The sequence below is a fragment of the Eleutherodactylus coqui genome, chromosome 9, assembly GCF_035609145.1.
Source record: "Eleutherodactylus coqui strain aEleCoq1 chromosome 9, aEleCoq1.hap1, whole genome shotgun sequence".
In the NCBI taxonomy this organism is placed as follows: domain Eukaryota; kingdom Metazoa; phylum Chordata; class Amphibia; order Anura; family Eleutherodactylidae; genus Eleutherodactylus; species Eleutherodactylus coqui.
In genome coordinates, this window is record NC_089845.1 from 102,771,672 (window position 1) to 102,797,200 (window position 25,529).

Here is a 25,529-nt window from a genome sequence, read left to right on the forward strand (position 1 = left end):
TTTCACAGTGGAAATAAAGTACATTATAAACAAACATGGAGATTCTGATACATACAGATGTGCATATCTGTCCACAATATTGATAAATATTGAATGAACATTTCCATTATAACTATGTACCTAAAGGTAGGTCTATCATGTACCCAGTTGTGACAAGACACAAAATATGTGTTCATAGAGTTCTCATATGTATTCAGATCTCTTATATATGCATAACCAATTATTGGGTAGCCATAATAGCTAGTTCCTATGTGTGTGTGACAAACAAACAAACAAACAAACACACACACACACACACACACACACACACGAGTCCCAGTTACAGGAGCAAACATCCTCTGTAGTGACAATAGTCACTGGCAGAGCTGATCAGGTTCTGCTAGGACCCTGTAGCTCTGCTTTGCCAGGGAATCATGATGGTCACGTGATTGCTGGCTCGCGTAGTGGAAGTTATACTTCACTTTTTAGTACATAGCGCTCATTGAGCGCTGTGTACTAGCCAAAGGAGACTGCAGGAGGGGTTAAAAGCCACTCCTGACTAACAACTGACAACTCGACCTGCTTCTGATTAAATGCAGAAAGCAGGGGCTCTAATCCCGCACTGTATTTTTACTATCGGCAGGGATTAAAGCCCAGGACCAAGCGCTGTAAATTTACAGTGCTTAGTCCTTAATGGGTTAAACACACAGGCAAGCTATGTAAACAGCTGCCATCACATTCCATTGTTCACCCTGTGGCTAGTATAAACATGCTGCTGGTAGATCATACTATCTATTAACCCCTTCATGACACGGCCTATTTTGGGCTTAAGGACGCAACAATTTTTGGCGGATTTTCTTCTCAGTTTATCAAAAGTCATAACTTTTTTATTTTTCCGTCGACGCGGCCGTATGAGGGCTTGTTTTTTGCGTGGCGAACTGTAGTTTTTATCGGTGCCACTTTTGGGTACATTAACTATATTGTAAAACTTTTTTTTTTTTAATGATAGCAGGGAGAGAAAAACGCATCAATTCTGCCATAGATATTTTTTTTTTTTTTACAGCGTTAATCATGCAGCATAAATGAGACATTCCATTTTTTCTGCGGACCGATATGGTTACAACGATACCAAAATTCTTACATTTTTTTTAGGTTTTCCCACTTTTCTGCAATAAAAACCCTTTTTTTTGGAAATCTTTTTTCTATTCTAAATCGCTGCATTCAAAGTCCTGTAACTTTTTAATTTTTCGATGTACGGAGCTCTATGAGGGCTTATTTTTTGCAAGACGAGCTGTAGTTTTTACTGGTAGCATTTTGGAGTACATACGGCTTTTTTGATCACTTTTATTGCGTTTTTAGTGAGGCAAAATGCTAAAAATTAGCATTTTGCCTCAGTTTTTTAGCGTTTTTTTTAGCGTTTTTTTCCGTGCACAGTCAAAAGCATGTGCAACTTATTGTACGCGTCGTTACGGCCGCGACAATACCAAATATGTGGGGTTTTATATTTTTTTTAACCTTTTTTTATGCTAATCTGAGAAAAAGCATAAAAAAATGGGTTTTTTTACTCTTTTTTTAAATCTTTGTTTTTTTTACACTGTTTGTGTCCCTCTGAGGGACTTTAACCACTGCCCTGATGATCGCATAGGCAATACAGGACGCCGGTGTCTGGCGTCCTGTTGCCATGGTGACAGGTCGGGCTCTCGCGATGACATCGCGAGTTCCGGCCGGAGATGCAGAGGGAGTCCGCTCCCTCTGTGAACTCTTTCCCTGCCGCGATCTACTTAGATCGTGGCAGGGAAGGGGTTAACAGCGGGGAAAGCATCTCCGATGCCCCCCGCTGTTGCAGCGGGACGCCGGCTGTGACTGACAGCCGGCTCCCGCTGCGGGATAGCGCGGGATCATATGTGATCCCGCGCTACCTCCAGGACGTAAGTTTACGTCCTGTTGCGGGAAGTACCAGGCTGCCAGGACGTAAACTTACGCCCTGCAGCGGGAAGGGGTTAAAAGATGAGCAAAATACATTCACATGGAATGCATTTAACTGAGTCTTCAAGAGGTGTGAACGATGGATTTTAAGTGAACTGAAATCCAGCGTTCAAACGAAAACTGCACAATGCCTACGTTCATATGTAACGATTATCGCTCATTTTTGGCCGCTTGGACGAATTTTGAACGATAATCGTTGCGTGCAAAAGGACTTTAAGGCTGGCTTTACACAGCTGATAGTCGCCCGATTAATTGCTCAAAAAGGCTGCTATGGGTGACAGTCGATCCGTGTAAACACGGGACCTGATAGGGCAAGTGAGCGAGAATCACTGACTTGTCGTGGTCATATGGTTTTTAGCTCACTTAAAAACTAATGCGAACATCGCTAGTTTAAACAGGCAGACATTTCATCTATGTATCATCCTATTTACTCTGAATGGAGGCGGGCAGGTGGCAGGAAGAGATCTCCGTTGCGCTACACCTCCATTCAGTGAGTGATTTTCTCCTTAGTGAAAGCAAAAGAGCAATAATCACTGAGACGGCAGTTGGGCACTTAAGCCACCCTAAGCTGCTGCCAGAACCGTCTGGTGGCAACATATATTAGATAAGAACAAAGAATCCGGTGTGCTGAAACCCAACATGCTTGATCTTTCATATCTGCCATCAGGGGAAAGTCGAAACACTACCCACACACAGCTAGATTCAGCCAACTTTCACCTAATGCGTATGCCCACTGAATTTCTGCCATTGTTTTATGAAAGGGTCAATACCTGGGACACGTGTGTCTTTCAGCTTGTATACTATGAGGTTTACAAATTGCCTGATTGGTTATATGTTTTTTGTATTTCACTATATTTGAAAACATTTACAAAAATATAAAAAAAAACCTAAATCTGAGGCGCTATATATGGCATTGGGTTATACAGTTTCACAATATATTGATAAATCCTTGCAGATTGCTCAGTTACATTAAACAATATTTCGTAGATGTACCACTGTAAGAGTGTGCTGACACAGCGGATTTTGGCACAAATGCCAAGACAAATTTCACTCACAATCCATGCCGCTGTTTTTATGTTCCAGATTTATCCACCATGTATTTAAAATCCGCTTTGCAGAAATAAAGAGATGTGACATATCATCGGTAATTCCATATCTGGATTTTGTCCATGTGCAATTCCACAACAAGGTTTTAGTGGTGGAATTCACGCAGAAAAATCTGTGGATTCCACCTTGTGAACAGACCAGAAATAGGCTCCTCATATAATACAATGACACCTTTCTTACCATCTGGAATTACTGTTCTCTTCTTTATCTTGTTCAAGTTTTTCTGCTGCTCCCTTAGTAATGCCTGCTGCTGGATCTCTAGTGTTTGATCATCCTTTGGTGGGTCAGGAAACATGATCCTAACACCTTCACGAGTGTCTGTATCTGTTTGGAAAGTGATATCCATTTATTATAGCCTCATACTAAAGCATATTTGCTGTAACTTCTGAGAAATAGTTCAAGTTCATAGAAGCTTAAATGTATCAAATTCCCTTACTGGGCTTAAGGCCTCATGTCCACGGGATAATTGTTATTTAAAATCCGCAGCGTTTTTCCCACACGCCGATCCCCGCCCCATAGGGATGCATTGGACACCCGCAGATAGTTAAATACCTGCGGATGTCATTTTCCCTTCAGGCGCGGATTGCGTGTGCGGGAAAAAAAAACGCGACATGCTCCATTTTTGTGCGGGTCTCCCGCGGGGACGGCTCCCGCAGGCTTCTATTGAAGCCTATGGAAGCCGTCCGGATCCGTGGAACACCCGTACCTGAATTAAACGTACCTGTCCGGACGCTGCGGATCTTCCCTCCGTCGCGGCCGGATCTTTTTTCTTCGGCCCAGCGGATGTGTCCGGCGCATGCGCGCGGCACACTGCCGGCGTGCCGAGCACATCCGCCGGGCCAAAGAAAGAAGATCCGGCCGCAACGGAGGGAAGATCCGCAGCGTCCGGATAGGTGAGTTTAATCTTATTTTTAGCCTCATGTCCCCGGAATAGGAGGGACCCGCTGCGGGATTCTGCATGGAGAATCCACAGCGGCCTGATTTTCCCCGTGGACATGAGGCCTAAGGCCCTTTTACATGGAACGATTATATTGTTCAGATTCTCGCTGGATCGTGCAAATCCGATAAATAATCGTTCAGTGTAAATGCTGCCAGTGACTAAACGACGAGCAATAATTAATTTGCTTGTCAATTCTTGTAGCCATAAATATCAGATAACAGTCAGCTTGTTTACTGTGGATGCAGGCGGGTGCAAGCAATCTCCGTCTCGTCTCGCTCCACCTGCATTCACTGAGCAATCATTGATCTTGTGTGAAAGTACAGAAGCGATAAATCAATGAAACAACAGTCAGGTGCTTCACTTGACAATAGTCCCGTGTAAAAGGACCCTTAGACTAGGAGAACAATAAGTTTGCTGCTTTGTCTTTGGCTGGGTTGTAGTAAACCTTCTCTTACGGCTTTTTCTGCATTCTGACACCAACCAAAACTATGTCCCACCCTTTCCAGTACTTGAACCAAAACACGGAGTAAACATAACTCTACTAGACTGTTAGACTGGGTTCACACAGGGCAGATTTGTTGCAGGAAAAGATTTCCGCGGCAGAGCTGCAGCTTTAAACCTCGCTGCATTTCGCTGCGGCTTTTGGAGCGGTTCGGCTGCTGCGATTCCGTTGCGGCTTTCTTTCCCCATAGAGAAGAGTGAGGCTGCAACGGAAAAAAAAAAATTGACATGCTGCGGCTGTCAATTGCGCACTGCATTGCCGGTTACGCCTGGCTTATCCAAATTGCAATGGAATCAAATGCATTAAGAGGTACAAGCTTCTTAATATACTTGACACATTTCTGAGCACAGTTACAAATTTTTGCACAAGTATGGCTTACACAAAAATATGCAACTTTTTTTCCTCCAGAACATACATTTCCATGTGCATTTATTTATTTTTCATTCATTTCTGTGTTGTATTGTTCTAATTTAAGCAGACATGCAGGTCCACTTGTCTCTCCTATCTCATAGTTGGGGTAAACATTTAAAGTCTTAAAGCATACCAACAGTTCAGAATGCTATAATGTATCATATATCAAGTCTATCAGTGCTGAAGCTTCATGCTCTTGCACCATAATGCCAAATCAGTCCCTTAGCTCACCCCCCTGACCACCAAGGATATTACCTTGAGAAGGATATATAGTTACTTAAAAACTGAAGAACTAATTAGTAACAATCCCTATCACATGGCCACTGCTGTGTAGATTATACTTTATTATGTAAACAGCTAATAACCATCAAAAAACTAAAAGTTAAAATATGGATTGTCTTTTTATATGCTGCACTGGTGAAATGGAAGTGGATGGGTGTTTGTCTGTAGTCTTGACTAAGCACTTACCCCTGTACTTTAGGTCATTGAAGTCTCTGATGTTCTGCATATTTGTATTATCCAGACCCTTTAAAGATGGCCTCCTTACAGTGGCTTGAAGCCTCTGTCTGGCCAGGTCAAAGACATCCGCTGAGCTCTTCTCCTTTCTTCTTCTAAAATATGAAGTGAATGTATTGTGACACAAATTCAAATATTTTAAGATTATTATGCTATAAGTGTAGAAAACATCATGATGATACAAAAAAAAAAGCTGGAATGTTGCATAAACCTACTATGACAGCTTAACCTAGGAGGTTTGCATAAGTAACCAAAAAGTGATTTGGAAGGTAGAGGGGTCATCTGGGACTTCTTCTGGGTCTATTACTAATAAATTTATTGGGAGCTGTGCCTGCAGTACCAAACCGGGCTGCTGCAATATTGACAGCGCTATGTGCTTCCAGCACAGTGGGTCGGGAATCAGCTGATCATCAAAGATCTCGAGCGGCAGACCCCTGCCAATTAACTATTGACGACCTAAGTCTACAATAGAAAAAGTCCCAGGCACCTCACCATCATCCTTGTTTGCCCCTAAGGCCAATATATAAAGTAAGGCAAATCAGAATGCCCATCTATGGGCACAAGTGCTTCTCTAAATTGATGTTGAGTTCAGCCCTTTAACATACGGCCAGTGATGGGGTTTTGCCTTACTTTTGACTGTCTGGGCACAGGATAAACGATGGCTATGATGGTACCAAACAAAAGCTATAGGTAAGGACAATTAAATATAGCCTCAAACTGAAAAAGTTTTTCTTTAACATTAGCACTGTACAACACAGCAGGACCTTAAAACAGGAGGTTTCATTTACATAAATTATTAAAAGAACAAAGAGTTAAAAGGAGTATTCCCATCTTAGTTTTTCAGAGCCAAGATCGTAAACTGCTCCTTCTGTAGCCATGTTTCCATAGCTCTCACTGAAGTGAATTGGAAAGCCGAGATGGGAATACCCCTTTAATCTTCATTCATATCCATTAAATGCATTCTAACATAAACATTCCATGTAGCTTTAATCTCTATAGTATTTTTTTCTTATACAATGGCAGAATTATTAGGTGAACACACAATAAATTACCCGCTCATAGAAGGTACTGAATCATTATCTTGCTCTGTATCTTGTAAACGACCCTCTAAACGTCTCTGCTCACTTCGCAGCTGCTTCCTCAATTCAGTCAGCTCACCGATTACACTCTTCTTCTCATCTGTTGGCACAAAATGCAAAAACTGTACAAAATACTAAATCACATACTGTCCAAAAGCAGATCTTAGGACAAGCTAGTTTCACATTGGCCAGTATGGCTGTTCCTCTTTAAAGAAGGCAAATCAGGGAGGTCTTGCTAATGGGAACCATAATCTCATAGATTAGCTATGTGAGACAGACAACTATAGTGGTCACCATTATAATCTGCAGCACTGCAGTAGAAAGAGACCGACTGCGAATCAGAACAATAGAAGGAAGGAAGGCAGCATTTGTTTTTCTGGTTTGGTGAATATCCCTAGTCATTCTTCAAGGTTCTTAAATGCGTTGGAAATGGACTTACAGGTTAACTGCCTATAGGTAGCACTGGAGAGAAAGCTTTCTGCCTTCTGGAGGAGAGCTAATTTGCATATTTTTCCCCCAGGGAGCACAGCTTTGAGACTTCCTACCCCAGCTAGATCTCCTCAAGAAAGCCCAGTACCTCCAAGGACTTCAAAGTAAAAAATGTATATACCCTTTAATGACCGTTCAGCTTCCATCAATGCCTTGCTCAAGAAACAAAGCTCCCTTTGCTCCAATTATAGCTTATATATAGGAATGAGGATTAAGTGCTTTCAGGATTGCCATTATTTACATGAAACATACTGCCAGTTTTTATCCTGTAATACCCAAAGCCACACTGGAGCACCACGGTAAAACCTAAACTGGTCCTTGTAGGGTGCATGGAAAAAGGAATCAACTAGAGCAAAACACACAAGTGATAAGAGGCTCCTAAGGGATACAACGGTGGGGATTAGAAAGTGATATTTGACTTTTTGCCTCTACAACAGAAAGCATATGCAGGGTGAGGCAAAATTCAGAATATACCCGTTTAAATGGTGTAATTAGGAGAAAATTGACTTCCAATGTGTGGCCCCAGTGATAAAAAGTCCAAAGGCATTGAATCTAGCGACCTTTCTATCGGACTTCTACGCCCAATCTAGTGCCCACAGAATTGCACATCCAGCCACCTGTGTACTGTATAGCCACAACAAAGTGTGGAGGTGCGCCATCCTGTTAAAAGTAACATGGGAACTCACTGTTCTTATTGAACACATGTGAATATACGGAAGTATCCTGTAACATCTGGAGGTACTTTTCAATGGCTTTGGACTTATCTCTGGGGCTATTTAAAGTCCATTGTGTAGGTTTCACCTGAAATGGAGAATCCTACAGTTCTTTTTTTTTTTTTTTTTTTTTTATAATTCACTTTTTTATTGAAAGTTTTTCAAGTACGTAGTAGTAGCATTGTATAGGTGCACATTATTTGACTAAAGTATAACATTGCGTGGTTCAGTGAGTTTTCAACAAACGTATATAAACTTTGCAATATTAGCTAAATAGCTCTAATCACTAATCTCTGGTCCCGACGCCCTCTCTGGCCCATTCACCCAGGCTTGAAAGCTTTATTTTCTGGGCCAGGGTTGGCGGCGGTGGCCACTCCCTGAACTCGTTCATGCACCTGAGACTTATATTAACTTAGTAAGTTATTAAATGATTAATAAAGTGATGACTAGACAGAAGAGGAAAGGAAGTGGGGGGAACGAGGGTATGCAAGGAATGGAGGGATAATGGATAGGTGGGGGTGGGGAAAGGGGAGGGGTCACTGTTATCCGCATTTATACTTTAACTTTTTATTCTGCAGCTTACTCCACTGTGTTATCTGTAATATATTGCTCCGGTGCTCCCAGAAGCGCCCCCTTTTTTCTTTTCCAATTTTAAATTTTGCAGCAACTCGCCTAAGCTTGATCGCCCGGGGGTAGATGGCCGTAACTCCGCCGGGGAATTGCAGAGACAGCCGTCCGGGCGACGCTACATTTTATGCTCCTCGGGGTGGCGCCATCCCGTGTGCACCGGAGAAACGCAGTTCGGCAAGAAAGAACGTTAGTCATGTCTAGTATCAGGGGATGTGGTATGGTGTAAGGCAATAGAAACTGGTTGATTCTCATTGTATTTTGTTCTACAAATTGTATACACTATATGAGGTAGTTCGTGAACCACTGTTAGCTTTCCAGCTTGCTATTTGGAGATATTGCTAAGCCAATGTCAGAGCGGTCTCCTCGCTAGTCTGGTGGGATCGGCTGAGAAGGGCGAGGTGAATGTTCTGTTGCCGCTAGTTTCACTAGATATAAAAAATTTAATCTAGGGAGGAGGGCTGATGAGGTTTTGAGTAGTAACTTTCCCAGGGAGACCAGACGTTCAGGTGCGTAGTATAAGTCGAGTTTGTCCAGCTTAGGATCTCCTCAAACTGGTGGATCTGGTTGATCTTATCTTTCCACATCTTAGTAGAAGGAGGTACTGGGTTTCCCCAATATAGGGGGATTAAGGCTTTTGCTTCCGCTATCATAAAAGCAGCGAGTTTGTCTTTCAGGGGGTTAAATGACTTGTTTGGTCTGTTTAGTATTATCATGTCTGGGGTGAGATGGACTGTTTTGTTGAGAATTTTTGCGATTTCGCTTTCAATTTCTGACCAGAAGGGTTTGATTTTTTTACAATTCCATGTGAAGATAAGTTCCCGTATTTTCCTGACATCTCCAATACTTATCCGATTCTGAGAGTTTGTAAGTATACAGCCATTCAGGTGTTTTATACCATCGGGATAGAAGTTTATAATGGTTTTCTTGGAGACGAACACATGGGGAGACACCATAAGAAGATTTAAATATCGTTTTAAGTTCTGCATCTGATATTCTTATGTCTAACTCCTTCTCCCATGAGGAGATAAAAGTTGGTCTGCCTAAGGTGCGAGTTGTTGTGAAATTTTTGGTTAAGAGTGCTATTTTCCTGGACTCTGTATTTTGAGACTTTATTAACCTTTCGAATTCTGTTGTTGGTCTCGAGGAAAGGTGTTCTTTTTTAAAATCAGCGATTGTGTTTGTAATGTGCGCAATGTGAAGGTCTTGTAGCTTATTTTGTGAGCTTAATGAGTTAAAGGGGTTGTCCCGCGAAAGCAAGTGGGGGTATACACTTCTGTATGGCCATATTAATGCACTTTGTAATGTACATTGTGCATTAATTATGAGCCATATAGAAGTTATTCACTTACCTGCTCCGTTGCTAGCGTCCTCGTCTCCATGGTGCCGTCTAATCTTCAGCGTCTAATCGCCCGATTAGACGCGCTTGCGCAGTCCGGTCTTCTCTCTTCTGAATGGGGCCGCTCGTGCCAGAGAGCGGCTCCTCGTAGCTCCGCTCCGTCACGTGTGCCGATTCCAGCCAATCAGGAGGCTGGAATCGGCAATGGACCGCACAGAAGACCTGCGGTCCACCAAGGGTGAAGATCCCGGCGGCCATCTTCACAAGGTAAGTAAGAAGTCACCGGAGCGCGGGGATTCGGGTAAGTACTACCCGGTTTGTTTTTTTTATCCCTGCATCGGGTTTGTCTCGCGCCGAACGGGGGGCCTATTGAAAAAAAAAAAAACCCGTTTCGGCGCGGGACAACCCCTTTAATTATGACATTAGGCTCCTCATGTATGATGTTTTGTAGATCGTGTATTGACCTTCCCTCAAAGATATTCCAGAGATTCTCTGGCGTCCAGGTTTTAGGGTGCTTGGTGATATATGGGAGTAGACTTAAAGGAGCGCAAGGGGATGGCGGGGGAGCTAATTCGTGGGAAAGGGAGTCCCAGGTCTCGCAAATGCCCCTCGAATCTTACAGTTCTGTGAATAAGTATCACCTGCAGTTCTTGAGCATGCTCATGAAGACTGGATTAAACGTTTAACCTCGTGGATCTGGTGGACACTTCGAAGACGTCATGTAAAGCACTTTGTAAACCCTTGCCCTCAATTACCTCCTAAATAATTAAAGATAGGGCAAAATGACACTTGTAGTACTCTTCTGAGTAAATTCTAGCCAAGACTGATATATCACATGACCCCCTTCCATATGAAAAACCTGAGCTGAATTCAATATGGCAGATTTCAAAATGGCCACTAAAAACATCTCCACTAAAAAAAGAATCAGCTTCCCTTCCAATTAATACTTTCACACATTGGAAATCAATTTTCTCCTAATTATACTAGTTAAAAGGGTGTGTCTTGATTTTTGCTTCACCCTTGAGATCTTACTATAGATATAGTATTTAGTTCCAACTTCCTTCTGAATGTTTTGTTATACGTACCATAAGCTCTCAGCTGATTTCTTCTAGCTGGGACTGGTGGAGAAACGGTCTTGGCCTGTGGCTCACCCTGTTTCATAAATCAGACAGCACCAGATATTAGTCCTCTAAGATACAACAGAACCATCATTTGAGAGATGGTGACATTTACAGTATAATGAAGGGATGCTCAGCCAGAACTCTTCTAGAGGATAAGCTATGATCCACAAATATAATAATTTCCCGTTACTTGCATAGACAGTTTATGCACCGTATGAACATTTGATATGTAGAAAACATACGTGTGACTGCACGGAGGCTTCACTCTCTGCAGTTGGTGGCCTATGTGTACGAGATGAGAGCTTGTGTTGTAGAGTTGGGATCACTGGTGAAGGCTGTCTTGGAGGCTGTAAAAGAAAATCCAGAATATTCAGCCCACCTAAGAGGGTTCATAGCACTCTGAGTGTTATTAAAAGGGTTTGTCCAAGTGCTGGGAATAAAAAGGAAGAACAGTAAATGTTTAAAGGAATTAACCAGAATCAGTACTCACCTCTCACATTGTAGCAGAGTGTCATTGTGGTCCAGTCAATGCCCTTAGCAGCCGCATACCGGTCTCTACCTGAGGCCAGAAGTATGGCACATGACTGCTGAGGCCACTGGCTGCAGTGGTCAAGTGTCTACATGACACGTCACCGCTGGCAGCTGGTAAACAACAAAAGAAAGACTACCAGAGCATCTGCGCTGGAATTACAGTCCATTAAAGGGGCTGTCCCACAAAATTATCCGATTCTCTATCCATAGGAACAGGTAGGATATCGGATACGTATCTGATCAGTGGGGGTTTGATTGGTGCAAAACCCATGATCAGTATAACCAGGGTCCTGAGTATCCTGGAGAGAATGGAGCAATGGTCACATGTGTACACTATCGCATTATTTATTACACAGGGGGTCTGCCAAGAACTTATACTTGGCTATCTGAGGCAGCATGGGCCTCACAGAAGTACTACGTATGTCACCCATTTTCAATGTAGCATACAGTGATATCATCTAAGGCTGGCACCTTCAATCAGACCAGGAGGGATGTGTTAGGCAGGGTTTACTAGAGAGACCCTACAGCACTTGCTGGGCTTGAGATCACCCTCGGGGCACTTACGACTCATCTTCTTTTCCTCTGGAGTCAAACTATGAACTGTGAAAAAGGTATGTGCCCTCATGTCTAAGTGCCCTTCCAAGCACTGGGAGTCATTCAGTAGGCATACTTCAGTTGATGGACTCCCTTTAAAATGTTACTTCTCAAATTAAATCTACTGGAAAAAAAAATCAGCCAGAGACCTAAAGGAGAGGTCACCGCTTCTGATTTCCGTGTTTAGTGTTCAACTCACCCCTTGTTCTTCAGTTGCATTGGCTGCTCTCTCCTGCTCATATAACCGTTTCAGCTCTTCTTCATGTCTGGCTTCCTCCTCTTTCCTTTTCCTTTCACCGTCTTTCCGCCTTTCATCAGCCAGACGAACCAGTTCTTCATTTTTTTGCCTTTGCTAAAAAAAATAAAATAATTAAATTACATTATTAAATTGTAAGCAAAACGATTGTTCATGCTATGGCCTCTACAGCAGAAATAGGCAGCTACAGGTTGTAACAAAACTGAAAAATCACGTGAAATACAATAGCATTACTTTACAGATTAACCCCTCAAAAAAATCATAATCCTTTTATTTATCCATGATGTAGCTGTCTGAGAGCTTGATTTTTCTGAGGCGACTTGTATTTTTCAATGGCACTATTTAAAGAGACTATCACCATCTTTTTTCACCTCTCTCAGGTGGGCAGCACAAGGTAGTGCCTGTCACCTGATTACAGTGATAGGTCAACTGTGTGGATAAGGGCACTTGTATTTGAGAAACTTGCCTTTTATCAGTAGAAGCAAATGCTTAGAGGACTACTTGAAGTAGTCCTGGATATTCATGCACTGCAAGCTAGCTACACCCACCCCGCCCTCCAGCCACTGATTGAATCTACCCTTAAGCAAACAGCAGTCAGACGACCGTATATCACCTGGGTTTTCACGCCCAGCCGATATATGGCGTCTCTCTCTGCAGGGGGAGGAGGCTGGAAGAGCCGGGAGCAGTGCTCTGAGCTCCCGCCCCCTCTCAGCCTCCTCTCCACCCCCCTGCACTATTTTCAATGAGGAGAGGCGGGACAGGGGCGGAGCTAATTCCCCAAACTTAGCCCCGCTCCCTGTTCCACCTCCTCTCATTGCAAAGAGTGCAGAGGAGCGGAGAGGAGGCAGAGAGGGGGCGGGAGCTTAGAGCACTGCTCCCGGCTCTTCCAGCCTCCTCCCCCTGCAGAGCGAGACGCCGCATATCGGCTGGGTGTGAAAACCCAGCCAATATACAGTCGTCTGAATGCACCCTAATACTGTGCATAGAGATAGAGCTGCCAAGCATTTGCTTGAGGGCGTTGTGCGTGTCACCTAAAGCCATTAAGTTCTCCATAGCACCGCGCCGCCCTACATTGCCTCCTTCATCTCAATCCACCACTCCGCTAATGAAATCAGATTACGTGCCCCTTTAATTCGAACCTCTCATTCTGCCTCCAAGACTTCTCCAGAGTAGCACCAGTCCTCTAGAACACAGTATCCCAAACTATCCGGTCAATCCCTGAAACACAAAACTGCGATCCCTGTAAGCTGTAATCAACCACTCTCTGCAGTCATACCGATTCAGCCACCACGCGGCTTAAAGGGGTTGTCCCGCGCCGAAACGGGTTTTTTTTTTTTTTAACCCCCCCCCCCCGTTCGGCGCGAGACAACCCCGATGCAGGGGTTAAAAAAACAACCCGCACAGCGCTTACCTGAATCCCGGCGGTCCGGCGTCTTCATACTCACCTGCTGAAGATGACCGCCGGGATCCTCTGTCTCCATGGACCGCAGGGCTTCTGTGCGGTCCATTGCCGATTCCAGCCTCCTGATTGGCTGGAATCGGCACGTGACGGGGCGGAGCTACACGGAGCCCCATTCAGAAAAGAAGAAGACCCGGACTGTGCAAGCGCGGCTAATTTGGCCATCGGAGGGCGAAAATTAGTCGGCTCCATGGAGACGAGGACGCTAGCAACGGAGCAGGTAAGTATAAAACTTTTTATAACTTCTGTATGGCTCATAATTAATGCACAATGTACATTACAAAGTGCATTATTATGGCCATACAGAAGTGTATAGACCCACTTGCTGCCGCGGGACAACCCCTTTAAGTATGACCATTGTCTATGAGTATAGCATCCCACACTATCCACCTCGCTATAACACGCACATCTCCAGCCCCTTTACCTTTTGCATCACCCCATTATTTGTAGTATGTAAGCTTGTTGGAGCAGGACTCTCACCCCTACTGTTTCCATCAATTGATAATTACATGTAACAGCGGTTTTTGTATTGTTGTTTTTTGTATCTGTTCTCCACTGTTTTGTAAGCGCTGCGGAATGTGTTGGCGCTATATAAATAAAGATTATTATTATCCTTTAGCCACCCAGACTCTGTTTACTGCAAACAGATTTTGGGCAGTTAAATGTGTTATGCACAGCGATAATCTGCACGCGGGTAACGCAATGAACGCTTTCCATAGGATAAAAAAGGAAAGAGCAGCCTGATGCACACGAGCAGAAAATTGTGTCGATTTTCCGCTCGTGTATATAAATCGCGGCATGTTACGATTTGGCCGCGACTTTCCGCGATTAACCTATCATTAATGATAGGGTCATCGTGGAAAATCGCAGTGACTTCAGCGTTCTCACGCGGCGGCTCCGTCGCGGAAAACGCTACACCCGTGGACAGCTGGCCTAAGAGAGAGAATACGTGGAGCGAATTTCTTGGCATAGTTTAGTACAAATGCCCTTTTGGTATTTTTGTATCTTGTCACCACCAGGCTGATGGGTGGAGAGGGGCTGAGGTGAAGCCCAGGGCTTCTTACTGGCAGCCACATACACACCCTCACTGCTGTGCTAGCTGCTGATTGGCTGCTTTTATACACACCTTCATCCACCTTCAGGGAGCTGCAGAGAGCAGCAGCTCAGTAGAGATATGAAAAGACTTCACAGAGGGAGGATTGGAAAGGCTTCACAGAGGGAGCTCCCTCTGTGTCGGTCGGTTGTCATGCCAACAGGATGCCAGATACAGGAGTCCTCCTTTGCCAGCGATTAAATCAATAGTGTACAAAAAAACCCCAATAACACAACCTTTTAAAAAAAAACAAAAACCCTCTTTTGCTCTTCTTTCCCCGATTTTCATGAAGCGCATTAAAGATTTCAGCTAAACCCCACATATGTGATATTGCAGCTACTCCCCTTTATTGCAGGATTTCTGTAGCGGTTCCCACGGCGGCTTGATGCTGCCGTGGATTTACACTGCGGGTGGAAAAAAAAAAAAAAAATCGCCCCAATGTTTAGGCATTTCTGTGGTCAGTGATTGTAAAACTTGTTAAGTTACCAAGAGGCTACAGTTCTGTATGGCCAGACACACAAGATAAATGTTAGTGGATCTTGCTAACAATCTAATGCCTATGAGAGCAGCCAGACTATTTGCACATGCCAGTCAAGGTAAACAGCTAATAGATTTTGAGGTATGCAAGGCATCTGAAAAACTAGTGACATGAAAACATGTTATCTATTGCAGCCAGTCAAAAAAGCAGCAACTGGTTGCTACAGGTAACTCCTTGATGCTTATTTATTATTAGTTTCCATTACCTCTTCGTCCTTCATTTTCTTCCTAGTTTGCTCCTCTTCAAATTCTTGTTGAATTTTAGCCCTCTGCTCAGCGAGGCGTTTTTCTTCCCTTTCTTCTTCAAGACGGATTCGTTCTCGCTCTTCCTCTTCTTTTCGTCTCTTCTCTTCAATCTGTATCAGACAGAAGTTTCTAATTGACGATTATGCATGCATCATTAGGGTTATGACATTAGTATTCACTGTGCATAGCATCATTCATCTCTAGAGCTTGTTAGTGGGATTTGCTACTGTATATTTATGACCAAGGGTTGCTGTTAGCTTGTGCAATAATTGTGCTAGGAGAACATATAACTAATTACCTGTAGGCGTAAGAAGTTCTTGTAGGACTCTTGTTGATGCACCTGCTGTTCAGTTAGTGGCTCAGAAAATACATTGCCTCGTGCAAATGGGGAATTATTTGCAAATGAAAAACCTGACAATCAAAAGCAAGTTAATAAGTAACATAGTATGTTAGGTCGAAAAGACATATCCATCCAGTTCAGCCTATTCCACAACCTTCCTTCTAAAGCTGATTCAGAAGAAGCAAAAAAACACAATGAGGTAGAAGCCAATTTTCCCCATTTAAGGGGAAAAAATCCCCGGATCAACAACCCGTGACTATAACACGCAATACTGTAATGCTCAAGAAAGGCGTCCAGGCCTCTCTTAAACTTATTTATTGAGTTCACCATCACCAAATCCTCAGGCAGAGAGTTCCATAGTCTCAATGCTCTGTAGTTAAAAAAAAACAAAAAAACAACCTACTCTCCTCTAGACGTAAAGGACGCCCCCTTGTTACTGTCACAGTCCTGGTACAAATAGATGATGGGAGAGATCTCTGTATTGTCCCATGATATATTTATAGTTATTAGGCTGCCCTCAGTAGTCTTTTTTCCAAACGAAGGCTACCTTCACATGGGGGGGGCCGCCATATGGGGCCGAGAAACTCGTGAGTATGTACCATCAATACCCAATCTCTACTTTCTATCATTGAGCCAGTTACTTACCAGCTTACACACATTCTCGCTCTGACCAAGCTTTCTCATTTTATATACCAACCTTTTATGCATCAAACGCTTTGGGAAAGTCCAGATACACAAGATCCAGTCTAGAACTTAACTCCTCATAGAAGTTGATCAGATTGGTTTGACAGGAGCGACCCCTCATAAACCCATGTTTATATATAATTAGCTATTTTCCTTGAGGTACTGCAGGATAGCTTCTCTTAGAAATACTTCAAGCATTTTACGCACAAAAGTAGTAAGACTTACTGGCCTGTAGGTTCCAGGTTCACTTTTTGGTCCCTTTTTGAATATTGGCACCACATTGGCAATGCACCAATCCAGTGGAACAGACTCTATCACTACAGAGTCCTTAAACATAAGAAACAATGATCTGCCTATCACATTATTTAATTCCCTTAGTGGAGAGTTTACTTTATCACTCTGTATCTCATCTGACATTTCATTTTCTTCTGTGAATACAGTGGAGAAAATACTATTTAATAGATTTGCTTTCTCCTCATCATGCTCTACAATTTTTCCTACACTTTCAGTATTAAGCATTTAACTATTTATATAACTGAAGAACAGATTAGGGTTAGTTTTACTCTCCTTGGCAATAAGTCTTTCTGTCTCCATCTTTGCCGCTTTTACCTGCTTTTTACATAATTTATTTTTTTTGCTTATAGGTCTTTAGTGCTTCTCAGCTGCTTTCTTGTTTTAGTATGGTAGTTTTAAATGCTTTGTTTTTGTTGTTTATTGCCCCCTTTATATTTTTATTGAGCCACATTGGTTTACTCTTATTCCTAATTCTTTTATTCCTGTAAACTCACAGTAAGTATTTAAGATATTGTTAAACATTTCCTATTTATTGTCTGTATTCTTATTTTTGAGGACATTATCCCAGTCAATAATATTAAGGGCTGATCAAACTTTGCCTTTCTAAAGTTTAGTATTTTCATAGTTTCCCTTTAAATCTCCCTTTTGAAGTACAAGTGGAAATTTATTATATAATGGTCACTATTTCCCAGCTGCCCCTGACTTGCACCCCTGTTACTCTGTCAGGTCTTGTTGGTTACTATTAAATCCAAAATGGCAGTCCCTCAGGTTGGGTCTTGAACAAATTGGGTAACGTAAAAATCTTTAGTAAGGCTTCCCTCACACAGGCATTTTTGTACAGTGTTTAGTGCTGCTTTTTCAGCACAGCGCTAAACACTGTACAACGCTCCCATTCATTTCATTGGGGCTGCTCACACAAGGCTGAGAATGCAGGGTCTCCATTGAATAGCAGTGATTGGACACATTCAGCACTGGCTCCGATTGGCTCAGCCGGCTGTCACTCAGTCAATCACAGCAATCTGCTGGCTACACAAGGTCCTGACAGTGGCGCTGGGGACAGCGGCTTCACCTGCTAGGTGAGTATTGATTTTTTTATTTTTTTTTTTAATCGGCAGCCTTGGCTAAGATAGAAAAGGAATATAGTTCCTGGTTTTGGTGCAGCATTTATTATTAGAACTTGTTTTTTGTATTGCATTAATTATGTGAGCTTGGTTCTGGTACCAAATATGGCATGAGCTTGGTTCTGATGCTGATTTGTTATCAGTTTGGTTCGAGTGCTGTATTTATGTATTGAGCTTGTTCTGATGCTAAATGTACATACAAGAGGTCAGTTTTTGAGCTGTATTTATGTTATAAGCTTGATTCTAGTATTGTATTTATGTACTGAGCGTGGTTCTGGTGCTGTATTTATGTTACGAGCTTGGTTCTGATGCTGTATTCAGTTATATAAGCTTGGTTCGTTTGTTGTATGCAGGTAAGGGTTAGTTCTGGTGCTGTATTTATGTTAAACAAATAAATAGGTTAATGCTAGAAACACACAGTCTGCTGGGTGTACACTACCAAATTGTGACCACCCACGGCGGACAATGGTCGCAGAAGGTGGACATGATTTGGCCTGGTTCGGCAATTCGCACCGTTTCCACCTTGAGGAAAGGCCTCTATTCATGGGCCAGTACTGTGTGCTTGCCTCGCAGGCTAAAATCTGCCAAGCAGCCCCTGTCATGTACCCAGTCCAGGATTTACAGAAAGTTGCAACTACTGTTGCTCTTTTTCCATATAAGAAGCTAATTTATCCCCCCTGACTTATATGGAAGACAGAACTGACTTACCTGGTATCTTACTTGTAGATGATGTATTATCAGCTAGACTGGTGTCAACTGCCACAACTGCCCGCTTGTCTTGATAAGCTCTAACTTCAGGATTTTGATAGGCATCTTCATTTAGCTTATGCATCTGCTTAAGGTCAGCTAAAATAAAAGTGAAGGACATTTTCACTTACATCAAAGCTTTCAATAATACTTTAGTCATACATCCTCCATATATTGCCTATATAATATGGAAATAGGCATATAATTAGCCTATAATTGTGAGTATGCAAACTATTATTTCATGCGAGATTCATCACTTTCTAATAACACAAACAAAAAGGGGTTGTCTAAACCAGACACAACTAAACATCACTGCCTATTAGTTATCGGATAATGGGAAAACTAAAGAATTGGTCATTAGATAGCGGTTTCGACCATCAGTTAGCAATAACCTCTTTACAAACTATAAGTTCAACACTAACAAGTAAGTTTCCACCTTCTATTTTAATTTCAGAACTAAAGTGCTGTCCTAGATTCTAAAATCTTTACAAATTCACAAAAATGCCAAAAATATTCCCAAGTGTCTTCACCATACTAAATAACATTGAAATTTAAAATTCCCTTAAAATGCTTTGCTGTACAGATGGTATAGATGTCCAGCACTCCTACATCACCTTTACCCCTCCTTATCGTCAGTGTTAGGTGGGGTTCAGAGATTGGTACTATGTTACACGTGTGGTGGGACAGCCAAATACTTAAGCATTTTTGGGATGCAGTTTTCTCCATGTACACAAATGTTTTTAGATGCTTCGTCAAAGCGACTCCTCGAATCACACTCCTCTCTATGTTCCCTGGTTCGATAAAGGCTATTAAGAAGGACCTCATGCGCCTTTTTTGATGGCAGCACATGCCATAATACAATGACATTGTAAATCCAGTCAGAACCCTTCAATATTGGAATGGATCCAGAAGTTTAATGAAATTATGAAAATGGAGGAGCTGGCAGCTGAAGATGCAGAGTATTTTAATAGATTTCTAACTATCTAGGATCCTTGGATTTCCTTCCAAAAAGCTCCTGATTTATAGTCTCTGCTTGTGTAAGGCGTGCCCGATATCACATTTCATTTACCTCACTTACTTGATTTGTTCTACCCAGGCAGTGTAATGGACCAAATTGGTAATTTAAGTGTTGCATTTTCTTTTGTTGACACTATTCTACTGTATATACCTGTATGAAGTAATATGGGACCAAGGGTCTCTTGCACAAAATTGGATGTCACGCTGTAATCTCTCTTTATTTTGCTTTGTAATCTTTTCAAATTAAAAATTTAATAAATACTGATTAAGAAAAATATGCTTTGCTTTAGTTCTGACAATATACGGCTCAACTCCACTAAGAGATCCAATAAACACCTCCGAAGGGTATTAATGTACCTTGATGCCACCGGAAGCTAGGGGTTTGATAGGAGGAATGCCCCTGTCACACCCCCAGCTCCCGATTGGGTCAAGGCTGGAAGGTCCTACCAGCATGTGCATTGCTTTTACCCGATCCTAGTGCGTTAGGCTCAGGGTTCCTTTTGCACTAAGGGTTACATTATGAGCTGTGAATGCGGCCAGTTTACAGGTAATAATGAAACCCTAAGAATAAAAGGAACCCTCACCCTAAGGCAGCCAGGTAAAAGCAAAGGAGAGGCTGCTGATGTGAATCACCGCTTCGTTTGGCGCTGCTTGTCTGGGATGCCTCCAGGCCGACCGGAGGATGAGGGCTCAGTTCCAGCTGCCTGCTCTCTGCAGCCCGGCGACCCTCAACTCCCTAATGGCCGTTCCCCCACGCACACTTAAGAGCTCCTGATGCTGTCCCGCCGCTGTGGGCGAAGCGTGCAGTGGTGCTGCTGTCTGTGGCCATCGCCTAACACTGTTCCCCCCGCCGGGGAACGGGAGGTGAACATGACATGGGAGGGAAGGGGGGGCCGCCTTGACTCTGCTGCCCTCTGCAATCTGACTATGTAATCGGTGAGTTAGGGGGTGCATGCTGCTGTCACGCCAGGGGGGAACAGACTTAAAACTGGGGGTGCGTGGCTGCATCGGGGGCCCCTCTATGCTGCTCCACACAAGCCTTCATTAGTGGCCTGGCAGGACCTGAAGCCCAGACAACTGTGCAGCCAATCAGCTTCAGGGGGCATCACCCCCCTGTCACTCTTGACTCCACCAGGACTTCCTGGTGGCGTCAAGATACACCAATACCCCTCCAAAGCTTTTAAGCCCTCACAACTTAACAAAGAGGCATAAAGAATCTAAAGATGGCAGATAACTGGTTAGTTATTTCTTTCTGTCCAATCATCCATCCAGTGTTAATCAGACACCATCTTATTTTGTTAACAACGAAGGCCAATGACATTAGTTAGTCATTCTGCCTCAAATTACCCAATGGAACCCTCTCTCAGAGGCTCAGGAAGGGCACTTACTTATTAGATTTCCCTTTTGATCCTTCAGTGGAGCTCCTCCACCTCCTTTACCCCATGGGTTGTAGCTCTTCATATCTGCTTCCAGTTTAGCTTCATAACGTTCTCTTTCTTCTTTCTCTTTTCTGCGCTTTTCATTTTTTTCCCTTATCTGCGAATAAAGCACTGCGTCATAATAAGCATACAACAGTGCTAGGATTTACATCATAAAATCATCAAACTTTTTTAACAAACCTGCCGTTCCAGTTCCTCCTGATACGAAAGAACAGTCTCTCGGTTCTGCCGAGGTCTTTCTTCTGGAAATGCCCCTAAAGTTGCCCCCCTTCCAGCAAATGATTTCTGTTTATTCTCACTGTGAAACATAAGGACATTTTTTAAGCTACTCTCTTTCACCATACTAAATAGTGATTTTGGTAGGAAAGAAAGCTGCTTGCACTTATAATCCCAAACACAAAAAATGATATTCGCTAATAAATCGCCAGGACGCTCATAACTGCTGATATCAGTGGAGTTCTGCTGTGCCACAACTCCCCGCCGACCTCAAGAGAAACAACAGTGGTCACGTAAACCTTTAGCAAAAAGAATGCCATTTACAATTGATTTCAGTATGAAGAATCAGTGTCAGCAACTAGTGCCAGATCTGCTATACAGAACGAAAGTGGTTTATTTACTAAGCTCATCAAATAAACTGTTTACCTAGATTGTCTAGTATGCCTCTAGGGCACCCCAAATCTAGCAAAAACCAAGTGAATGCCAACCACTATTGACTATTACTTACAGTGTATGATCTTCCGGATAAGTCTGGATTACATGTGTGGCACCTGGAGTGCCCTGCATAGCCACCATACTAGGGGCATCTGTGTGAAGAGGGATAAAGTCATAAATTAGAAACCGTTTCTAACCCAATAGCAACCAGTCTATTATGTCTTGTAAGGACTTGAGACAGATACTAATGGTATTACTACAGCATATGTCCATTGAAAAGCATTGTCATTTAGCATATGTCCATTGAAAAGCATTGTAATTTAGCATTTGTCCACGTAACGTTTTAAATAAAGAATTGATCAAGAAACAACAAGAAAACAATAAGACGCATTGACATTTCAAGACAATGGAAATTGCCTTGCTATTTCATTCAAAATATGGTAGAATGGAGCATCAGTATGTGTTTTCTTCCACCAGTACTCACACAAATGGCCAGGTAACAAAGTCTGTGATGTGCCACGCATTTTTCTGAGTATTTCGGTTAATCCGTGGCCCCAATGGAAAATAAATTCACAGGGGCAGAAATAGTCTATTATATTCAACAGAAGCCCTTCACAGAATAGACATATATCGAAAACTTATTATTCATTCATTAAAATTTGTTGGGCTACAAACACAAACTGCGGATTTTACAGCAAAAGAAACCGCAGAGAAAACAATTTACGTGACTAAATGACAGTCGGATAGATCACAAGTCCGTTACTGTCACTAAGTCACCTATCTGTGAGCAACTCAAATGGTTTTGCGTAAATAAGCTACCATAGACTTCTCATATAGAAGTCGCGGATGTTGTAGTAATACCTTACAGATTTGGTTTTGAGATGGAATGTCTATTACAAACAGGAAATTATTCCTATTGGGTCGGTTCAACACCTTTCTCTACCGATCCGGTAGTTCCTCAGAAACCGTTATCCCTCTGCACTAGTGTCGCAATATTCTCTTCTAGTGCTATTAATATATGATGGTCGAGCAATTTTCCACTGAGGTCTCAGACATTTCCCGTATGCCAATTGCAGACAGCTGGGATAGGGAGAGGTTAGTTCTAGTCTCCTCTGCTACAAAAATCGATATGGAACCAAGCATAGAGGATAATTGTCCGCCAGACTTCTAATCAAAGTCAGGCAATCAAAAAACTTGCAAGCTTACCAACATACATCTATCAGTGCTTGATTAGCAAACGGATAGATGTAGAGCTAAACTGCCACTGCGTGATAAATAATGCTCGATTAGGTAAGCAGTATAGCTCAATCGCTTGTCAGTAAAGCCACCGACGGCATTTATGCTCCATAGGGTCCCTTCAATGAATACATTCCCCTGCCTGCCTAATAGCTGCTCAGAGAAATAAAAGATAAATCATAAATCAATGATGAAGAAAATGGCCCCCAACCCAGATGGTAGGTTACAGGCATGGCCCCAATGGAATTAGATACACTACGTGTCAACAGGTCGACGAAATTTTCAGAGTGATTCTCCGTTTGGTGATTAATTAGAACTGGGCCACATGGATATGTTCCTATAAGCTTTCCACTGGTCTGAAATTATCGTAATACCAGATGCTACATTGTGCTCAATAATGGGGCGCAAAGTACACTAATTTCACCGTAAAATGTGGAACATACCGTATATACCGGCGTATAAGACGACTTTTGAACCCCGAAAAATCTGCTCTGCAGTCGGGGGTCGTCTTATGCGCCGGTAATACAAAAAAAAAAAAAGTGTAAAAAAAAATAATTTATTACTCACCTCCCCCGGCGTTCTGTCGCGCTCCGGCAGGATGTCGCTCGCTCCGGCAGGCTGTCGCTCGCTCCTCGTCCCCGCCGCAGCATAGCTTTCTGAATGCGGGGCTTGAAATCCCCGCTTCCAGAAAGCTAGTACACACGCCGGCAGCCATGACAGCATTGAATGGCTGTGATTGGCTAAAGCACACGTGGCTTCAGCCAATCACACTATTCAATGACATCATTGAATGGCTGTGATTGGCTGAAGGCGCACGTGTTAGCAATCACACCCATTCAATGATGTCATTGAATAGTGTGATTGGCTGAAGCCACGTGTGCTTTAGCCAATCACAGCCATTCAATGATGTCATGGCTGCCGGCGTGTGTATTAGCTTTCTGGAAGCGGGGATTTCAAGCCCCGCATTCAGAAAGCTATGCTGCGGCGGGGACGAGGAGCGAGCGACAGCCTGCCGGAGCGCGACAGAACGCCGGGGGAGGTGAGTAATAATTTTTTTTTTTTTCTCCACTGTATACCGGCGTATAAGGTGACAGTTGGGGGGTCGTCTTATACGCCCCGTCGCCTTATACGCCGGTATATACGGTACGAACTTCCTGAACACCATTGGGCAGCTTACAGACTAGGCTGAAAATCCAAGGCCCTGCAATACGACGACCATAATTCTGACAAGCGGGAGGAGCAAGATTTCCATAAAAAAGTCGGTCACGATTGTATTTCCGGTGTTCCATCAAGAAGCTCTCCTCAATTTGAACTATGACACTAAGCCCTGCCATGTGTGGAGCATCTTGAGGGGCTCGGCAACAAACTTCTCGCGTGTAATTTCTCCAATCGTTTGTTCGTTCAAAATCACTTCCTTCAGCATCGATTTTGCTTGCTTCAATGATAAATCTTGTGCCTGGTTATATAGAACAGCTAAAATGGCCTTTATAGAAGTTTTAGTACGTGATGTTCCGTCACGGCCCAAGGTTGCAAAGAAGGAACGCAACTCGTTTTTCTGTGATGCAGCACAGATTTCACCATTAATGATGGCGTTTTTGGTAGACCTGAATTTTCTATATTTTGTACAGCAAAATCCTTCTTAGTCTTTCCCTCGGTCTGCACGACGCTTTGTTGCAGGATGAACAGTGCCGATGCAGCCATTGTTTCCCAGCAAGCATTGCTGTTGTTGCTGCTCAAGATGCGCAACAGAATGCGGCAAATTATGTTGTTGAGCGAACTGCGTAGCTGATTCTTCCATAGTGTTCACAGCACAAAATTCGAACATACTACGATCAACAGCCATGATCAGAGCAGTCCAATTGTTCTGAAAGCGGTCTCTGTTGCCCCCAGCAGCCAACCACAGCTGACCTCTCCCTTTACCACAGACACATGTGGACACAGGATGTGTGATACTGATACTTACTGTTGTCTACCAATGTCCACAACTCATTAAACTATTCTATGCTTCCAAAGGAACAAGATATGTAATTGAATTACACCTAATTGTTCACAACGTAGTATTAAAGGGGTTTTCTGAAAAATGCACAGAGGGCAGGGAATAGTTAAAAATAAAAAACTAAGCCATAATCATTGCTTCTTACCCCCACCGAGTCAGTGCTGTCGCATCCATCATCACATCTGATCTTTGTTTACATTGCCTGCAGTAGTTATGTTCTGAATACACGTGACCACAGCAGCCAATCACTAGCCTCAGCAGTATATGACTCAAGAACACAGAAGCCAGTGATTGGCTGCAGCCGTGACGTGTGTATACAGACACACCACCCCTGTATTTTGTGAACAAAGGCTGGCTGTGAGGATAGGAGCGGAGGCACTGGACCGGCAAGGAGAGGAAGCAGTTAGTATGAGTTAAGTTATTTTTAACCATTGCCTACCCTCTGTGTATATTACATATTACTCGAAAAGCCCTTTTAA

At 43.0% G+C, this 25,529-nt stretch overlaps 1 protein-coding gene across 4 annotated transcripts in view; it reads right to left on the reverse strand.

Moving 5' to 3' along the window:
* Positions 1–25,529, reverse strand: part of CSPP1 (centrosome and spindle pole associated protein 1) — a 73,915-nt gene that overhangs the window by 10,962 nt on the left and 37,424 nt on the right. For all 4 annotated transcript variants that reach the window (XM_066578260.1, XM_066578259.1, XM_066578258.1 and 1 more), the window contains 12 exons: positions 21,892–21,970; positions 21,348–21,465; positions 21,117–21,264; positions 18,673–18,810; positions 15,824–15,936; positions 15,486–15,635; positions 12,134–12,286; positions 11,052–11,156; positions 10,774–10,840; positions 6,494–6,620; positions 5,394–5,536; positions 3,253–3,396 (listed from right to left, as the gene is read on the reverse strand). In XM_066578260.1, coding sequence (XP_066434357.1) covers positions 3,253–3,396; positions 5,394–5,536; positions 6,494–6,620; positions 10,774–10,840; positions 11,052–11,156; positions 12,134–12,286; positions 15,486–15,635; positions 15,824–15,936; positions 18,673–18,810; positions 21,117–21,264; positions 21,348–21,465; positions 21,892–21,970 — 1,485 coding nt within the window. The remainder of the gene's footprint in view (positions 1–3,252; positions 3,397–5,393; positions 5,537–6,493; positions 6,621–10,773; positions 10,841–11,051; positions 11,157–12,133; positions 12,287–15,485; positions 15,636–15,823; positions 15,937–18,672; positions 18,811–21,116; positions 21,265–21,347; positions 21,466–21,891; positions 21,971–25,529) is intronic.